The 7396-nt window shown below is 60.7% G+C and overlaps 1 protein-coding gene across 1 annotated transcript; it reads left to right on the forward strand.

Moving 5' to 3' along the window:
- The first annotated feature begins 1446 nt into the window (after positions 1–1446).
- On the forward strand, positions 1447–6336 carry CD320 (CD320 molecule). Its single transcript, XM_049639797.1, has 5 exons — positions 1447–2092; positions 4617–4730; positions 5100–5333; positions 5617–5775; positions 5902–6336. Exons 1-5 carry the CDS (start codon positions 1966–1968, stop codon positions 6042–6044), a joined length of 777 nt encoding a protein of 258 aa, XP_049495754.1. The 5' UTR covers positions 1447–1965; the 3' UTR covers positions 6045–6336.
- The last annotated feature ends 1060 nt before the right edge of the window (positions 6337–7396 follow it).

Genomic DNA, 7396 nt, shown 5'->3' on the forward strand with positions numbered 1-7396 from the left:
GGAGTCAGCCTAGGGGAAGAAGGGGGGGTTGGTCCTAAGAGGAATGAGCAGTTGTGTGGAAGCCAGAAAAGAAGTAGCCCAAGTCCGGCTGCCCTGTGGAAGAACCCCACAACCCTTCTGTAGGGTAAGATCGGGTTGTTGAGAATGCCGTGTTCTCTGGAAGCATAGAGCAAGGCAGGGAAGGGGAACCGTCCCAGACAGGAGGTATGTAGGGAGCCCCAGCGTGGACGACACAAATGATAAATGCTCGAGGGAAGAAAACTGTGGCTGAAGCCAGGGAAGGCTTTCTAGAGGAGGTGGGATTCTAACTGGAGCAAAGGGGGAGTCTGATTCAGGAAGATCAGGAAGGAGAGGAGGAAGGCTGGGCAGTGTGTCCCGAGGCCACTGGGTAGGCAGCCCTGAGGGCTTCCACAGAGGCAGGCTTTTAGGACACAGACTTGAAGTTTGGCAAGGGAGTGGGGGTGGGAAAGAAGCCTGACACCTCACCTTCCTGCCTGCTGGGTGCTGTCGTAAATGCTATCTGATCTCAGCTCCTTCCTGGAGCTATCCTGTGAGGTCATCGCTGTTGCCATACTCCCTGGACAGAAAAATAGGAACGGAAGGACCAGGAACTCGCTCAGGCTCACTGAACTCTGGCTTGAACCTGACAGGAGTCTGTGCCCAGCTGCTACAAATGGATGGCTTCTTCAGCTGTTATCCCTGCACCCCGGAGCCCTCTCGCCAGGAAGCCAAGCCTCAACTCTGGGGAATCTGGGAGGTTTTGAAACAACGACAACAAAAAACCCCAACATATGTTACATGCTCCAAAAGCAGCTAAAACCTTCAACATTTTCTCATACTGAATCATGCCAACAACCCGCAGAGCCCCTTGTAGGAAAATCTGGATGCTTTAGTGTTGCTTCATGGGAAACGGGGGGGGGGGGGGGGGGGGTAAATGCTTGCACCCCTGTCAACGCTGAGGTTCTGCTGGCAGTCCAACATGTTGCTTCTTCTGAAGGCAGAGCTGTAGATAAAATATTTATTTTCAAGACAACACAGCAGCTGATTGGATAGGAAGCCGGCAGACGGTTTGTATTTTCTGTGCCTTCTGGGTGAGCATGACCAGAGATAGCCCAAGGGCTGCCTTTGCGGATCTTGTTCCGGAAGAAAAACCCCCCACCTCTGGAGGAGCTGGGCTATGAAGACCGAATGAAGCGTGGTGGCCGTGAGTGAGCACACGCGTCTGGCCTAAGTGATCTTGGTGGCCATCTCTGTGGTTCCCAGAGTCAGCTCAGCGGGAGTGACCTCCCAGTAGGCACAGGTGACCTGGCTTTCAATTGTGAGCTCAGGTTCACACACTTAACCTATCCCTTCCTGAATTCTCGCCCTATCTGATCCCCCGCCTCACCGCGGAGTCCGTGCCTTTACAGGGACATCCAGGTGCGAGGACAGGACCCATGATAGAAGCCGGGCACTGGAAGCGTTTTATTCATTTATTCACGAAATATTTAAGAGCCTACTATTGTGGCAGACCCTTCTAGGCACTGAGGATACAGCGAGCAACCCAGCGTTCCAGTCCTACCGCTGACTTAGTAGTCGCCAGACCCTGAACTAGAGAATAGAAAGGCAGGAGAGAGAGGCTGCCATATTAAGTATGATAGTTGGACAGTCACATTTGCTGTAGGATGCATGCGAAACATTTAATGTTGAGTAGACCCGACAAGTTCCTTTACATCCCCATTAGCTTTTAACTTCGGGTGGACCCAACACCTTTCGTCATACCTTGTCACTGAGAAAAGTGTGTTAGAGCCTCAAATCGTGGGTGTCCCCATATTCGGACATTTACGGTGATCTTAGCCGCGGGCGCCGCGAGGACCTGGGGGCGTGGGCCCCGCCCCCGTCCGCTGCGCGCGTGCGCTGGGATAAAAGCGAGGCCGGCCCGCGCGCGCCCAGTGCCAGGGCAGGGGCGGTGCGGCGAGCGGCTGCATGGCGCGGGGCGGAGCCCGGCGGACAGCGGCCCTGGGTCTGGTGCTGCGGCTGCTGCTCGGCTTCGGACTGGGCCTGGAGGCCGTCCCGACCCCAGTCCCGATCCCGTTCTTGGCCCACAGCCCAGGTGAGAGCTCTGAGCAGCCCGCGCGCGTGCCCCTCGGCGGTCCGACCCCACCCCGCGCGCGCCGGCGCCTCCTCGCCATTGGCTGTTTCGCTGGTCTGTCCCGGACACTCCCCCGGCACGTGGCTCGGGACTCCAGTGTGCCGTGAACCTGGCCTTTGAGAGCGAGCCGTCCCCAGCTGGGGACCCTCGCCTGGGTGGCTCTGCCTGCCTTTAACTACTCTGTTTCTACTCTGCCCACACCCCACTCCTGCTCGGCTTTGTCGGACCCCTTTGTCACGTCCAAGCCGACCTTCAGCCCAGCGTGGGCAGGAAGGCTTTTTGCAGGCTCCGGTTGTCCGACCTCTAGCCGTGCGTAGCCGGTCACCTGGCGCCTCTGGGAGCGGCTGCGCCTCCTAAATCCTCGCCAGACCCTGAGGCCATGTGGCTGAGCTTCCTGGGCCACCAGGCCCCCGCTCTCCCCATCTCTGCACCTTCCTCTTCTGGCCTTAGAGAAGGAAGGGTTTTCCTCCCTCCCTGTCACCCCCAGGCCCCTGGACACATGCGCCTGGGCCTAAGTGATCTTGGTGGACCTCTCTGAGGTTCCCAGAGTCAGTTTGGCAGGGAGTGACCTTCCTGTAGGCACAGGTGACCCCGGCTTTCAGCCTTGAGCGCAGATTCACACACTTAACCCATTCCTACCTGAGCTCTCACCTTATCTGTCCCCCGCCTCACCGAGGAGTCCCTACCTTTATAGGCTAAATCTTCCTGGTTCCTTTAAGGAGGCGGGACTCCCCTTAACCAAGTTCCAAACCCCACAACAAGTGGTTTCCTCTCCTCAGGACACTGAAGTGGGAACTCCTAGCAAACCCCTTTTACAGGGGAGGAAACTGAGTCACTGGTCGTTTCCCCTCCTGTCTGACCCCACGAGGCCTGGTCTGCTGTGCTCTGCCTCCCATTTTCCAGGAAGGCCAAACACTCCAGGGAGGGAGGTGGGGGGTCGGCAGGGCCGAGAGCGGCCGGGCCTGGAAAGGAAGCCTCGCCCAGGGGCTGCCAGACCCCCAGGGGCAGGGAAGGAAGCTGGCTCCAGGTTGGCCACAGCTCTTCTGGGCTCCACCACGCTTGGGGACTGTGTGGGCCACAGGTACCTTTGGGCCTGGAGGCCTGTGGAGCACTGGGTTTGGAGGCTGAGGCCCGTGAGTAAAGGTAGGGTTGGCAAGAAGGGCAGGATCGGATGGGGTGGGACCAGGCTGGGTCCAGGCCAGGTATTTGTCACCTGCCCTACTGCACCTGGGAGGGGAGCCTTCAAGGCCATTCCCTTCCTCTGTCACTCAGACTCCCTCCTGCTGGCCCTGGCTCCAGGCCCTTCTGTGCTGCTCCAGCAGGTCAGCATGCCGCCTGAGCCTCACTGCCTAGGGTCCCGGAAAGCCCAGATCTCGTCCGGACTCAGCCTGGACCCTTGTGTGACCTGTATCCACTTATTGTCAGCTGCTGCCCTGGACTTGTGGTTACAAGGTCCTGGCCCTGATCTCCACTGAGCCTCCTTACCATCTGTGTGGCTACCAGTTTGAGCACAGTTGTTCTGAGAGGCAGGTAGAGCTTCAGGCATCCGAGAGTCTCATGAAACCCCTCCCAGGAAAGCAGCTGAGATCTAAAGGTTGGGGAGGAATCACCAGTTGCAAAGTGGGGGCAGGAAAGGGTGCACTGGACCAAGGAACAGCACAGGCAAAGGCCCGGAGGGGGAAACAAGCCAGGCCTCTTGGAGAACCTCGGGAAGGCCAGGACAGAGGGTGCTGGATGAGGAAGAAGAATGAGGGTGAGGTCCAGGAAGCATTTTGTGCTGGGCCAGGCACTGGGGTCCCACGGGAAAAATAGTGATTTGGTGCGAGAGGGTCAGGGGACCAGGGCACGATTTTGAGCAGAGGGGAGGCAAGGGTGGGTGATGGAATGATGGGCTTCTGTGAGGTCTCCAGTGTCCCAAGGGGGTGGGGCCTGGCTAGGAGGTGGCACATTTCAGACAGGGAAAGTGGTTGGATCTGGGCGGAATTTAGGAGGTGAGTGGACAGGCCCTGGTGATGAAGCAGGTCCTCTGCCCAGGGCCTCAGTTTCCCCTGTGCTAAGTAGGTGGGATACATCCTGCCCTGCTGACCCTGACCATGGGCGGGTCACAGATGGCCCCTACCCGAGCCTGTTTAACCATGGATCTTGGAGACACGCCTGGTAGACTGTTGGATCAGGGAGACCTGGGCTCAAACCTCGAAGCTGCCACCAGCTCGGCAGCCTGGGACCTTATCTCTCCTGGGTGTCTTCTGCACCATGGCGGGGGGGGGGGGGGGGGGGGGGGGGGGGGGGCGGGCAGTAGGACCTTTCCTGTGAACTGCTCCGCTGCAAGCCTCACACGTAGTGGGTCCTCAGCAAACGGTGGCCACCAGGGGCATTCCAGCGCCCTGGGACCTGGCCGGTCTCCTGGTGGTCAGTCTGTAACGTTGTGTCCCTGGCGGAGGCCAAGATTCGGGCCTCCCAGACCTCACTTGTGTGCGTCTTGCAGGCTCGTGCCCGCCCACCAATTTCCAGTGCCGCACCAGTGGCTTCTGCGTGCCCCTCCCTCTGCGTTGCGATGGCGACAAGGACTGTCCGGATGGCAGCGATGAAGAGGAGTGTGGTGAGTCGCAGCCCCTGGGGGCGGGGCTTGAGGAGGCGGAGCCACAGGGAGGGGAGGTGCTTGTGGAAGGGGCGGGGCTTTCAGGCTGGCACGATGGGGCGGGGCCCGAGGGTGGATAGGGCTTACAGGGTTGCCGAATTGCTAAGAGGTGGGTTTCCTGGGAGGTGGGCTTAGTGGGGCCTTGGGAGGAGGGGCTTTCAGGGAGGCCGGTCCTTGGAAGGCGAAGCGAACAGGGAGACATCTTCAGGGTGGGTGGGTTTTACAGGGTCGCCTGTTCCTGGAAGGCAGGGCTCACCGGAGGCCGGGTGGAGGAGAGTACCCCAGCTCTCTTGGGTGGGTGTTTGGGACCTGACTGACCCTGCACCTCAGGCATCAAGCCTTGCGCCCGGGACGGACAGTGCCTGCCGCCCACTGGCAGCCCCTGCCCTTGTGACAGCATCGATGACTGCCCAGATGGCTTCGACCACACTGTTCACAACTGCAGTCGCCAGCCCTGCCCGGCCGGGGAGCTTCGCTGCCTGTGGGGCAGTGCCTGCATCCCCCGCACCTGGCTCTGCGATGGCCATCCCGACTGCCCTGCCTCCAGCGACGAGCTTGGCTGTGGTGGGTGCCCTGCGTCCCCAGCGTGTCTGCGGGGGTGGGGAGGGCCGAGGTTTAGATAAGGACACCTTCTGGCGGGTGACCAGGCTTGGGGTGTGGAAACTCGGGTCTTCCGTGCGCCTGCACCCCCATGGGGGCAGCGGTGCTCACTGACCTCACTCATCCTGGGTTGGGAGATGATGCGCCCCAAGGTCCCTCCAGGCATTTGGGACACGTGTAGTCCCTCCCTGCCCCTCATGCCCTCAGCGCCGACTCCCCAGCTACTGAATGCCTGGACTTCTTGCAGGAACTGAGACGCCCCAGGAAGGGAATGCCACAGCCATGGGGACCCCTGTGGCCCCGGGCACTGTCACCTATCTTGGGAATGCCACCGCCACCTCGTTTGGGGACCAGGACTCAGTCCAGTCTGGAAACCGAAGTGCTTGTGGGGTTATTGCCGCAGCCGGTAGGAAGACTGGGCCCTCCTGCTCCTGGGGGCAAGAGAAGGCTTGGGGAAGGGACGGGCTGGGCCGCAGACCCCCCTTCCCGGTGTGGGGGCTGTCACTGACTCCTGTCCGTCTGCCCCCCACAGTGGTGCTGAGCGCAGGTCTGGCTGCCATCTCCTTGTTCGTGTTGTCCCGGCTCTGGGCCCGGGGGCGCCTGAACCAGCTGGGGCTGCTGATGGTCGTGAAGGAGTCCCTGCTGCTGTCGGAGAGGAAGAGCTCGCTGCTCTGAGGACGAGCTGCTGCCACCACGTCTCCCGGGCCCTGGGCACGGCCACTGCGGGCACATCAGCCCTCGGACGTGGCTTCTTCTGGCCATGCAGCACCGTGGACCTGAGCTCCTGCAGATGTGGCCCTGGAGGTCGCGGGCACCTGGACCCTCGCCCCAGATGCAGGAAGCCTGGCCCGGGAGCACATCACAGCCGGAACCTAGGGGCTGGCCCCAAGCTGCTCCGGGGGATGGCCCCAACTAGACACTCCTGCTGCCTCTGTCTGAGGGTGGTGATTAAAGTTACTTCACATCCTCTGCCTGCCTCTAGGCTTCTGTCTCCCTCTGCCCGGGCAGCTCTGTTACAGCCCCTACTCCATAGTGGAGTGTCCTGAGAGGGTGGGACTCGGGGACCCAGCCCCGGGTGCTCCCTCGGCCGCTCTGCCTCTGGCTTTCTGGGATCCAGAGCAGGTGGCAGTGGGGCTGGGGCAGCCGGGTGGTCTGCATCACCCGCAGGCTCCCGCACAGAGGAGCGGGGCTTAGGCAGGGCCTCCGGGAGTCCTGGGCGACCGCCATCCATCATGGCTTCTTCCTCCTGGAGGTGTAAGCTGGGCACCTCAGGGTTGGTCTGGGCTCCACTCAGTTTTAAAATGTAGGAATGTGTGTGAGTAGGGGAGGGGCAGAGAGAGAGGGGGAGAGAGAGAGAATCCCAAGCAGGCTCTGCACTGTCGGCACAGAGTCCGATGTGGGTGTTGAACCCACAAACCGTGAGATCATGACCTGTGCTGAAACCAAGAGTGGGGCGCTTAACCATCTGAGCCACCCAGGCACCCCAAAAGCGTAGGTTTTATTATCGTGCAGGTATGGTGCGGCCGACGGAACGGGAGACTGCCCTTCAAAAGATGAACAGTTCCCAAAAGGAGGCAGAACACCAGGGCCACACGGGGAAGGAGGCCTCAGCGTCCCGAGGGAGCTGGAGGAGAATGTGGGCAAGAATCTTTATTGTGGCTCCCGTGGGCAGGGGTGGGTGAGGCGGGGTAAGCAGGCCTGGGATTGGCTAGTTTGAGTAATGTCAGCGGGCTCTGGGGTAGGTGCTGTCTGTCACACAGGTCCCAGGCTATTGGCAGTGATGCCATGGGCTAGGAACGTCTGGGGCAGCCGCCTGGGGGGCCCGTGCTGTGCCCCGTGAGCCCCCACAGGCATTCGCCATCCGCAGCCAGTGCTGTCGCTGGGCCGCCCCTCGTGGCTCGCCTTACGATTGCAGGGCACACTTCAGCAAAGACTGTCCAGGAACTTGGAGGAAAGGGGGGTGATGACTCAAGTCCTGGAGGGAACGCGGGCCCACACAGCGAAATCACGGATAAAGAGAGAGTGTG

Source organism: Panthera uncia, chromosome A2 (genome assembly GCF_023721935.1).
Source record: "Panthera uncia isolate 11264 chromosome A2, Puncia_PCG_1.0, whole genome shotgun sequence".
Classification (NCBI taxonomy): Eukaryota; Metazoa; Chordata; class Mammalia; order Carnivora; family Felidae; genus Panthera; species Panthera uncia.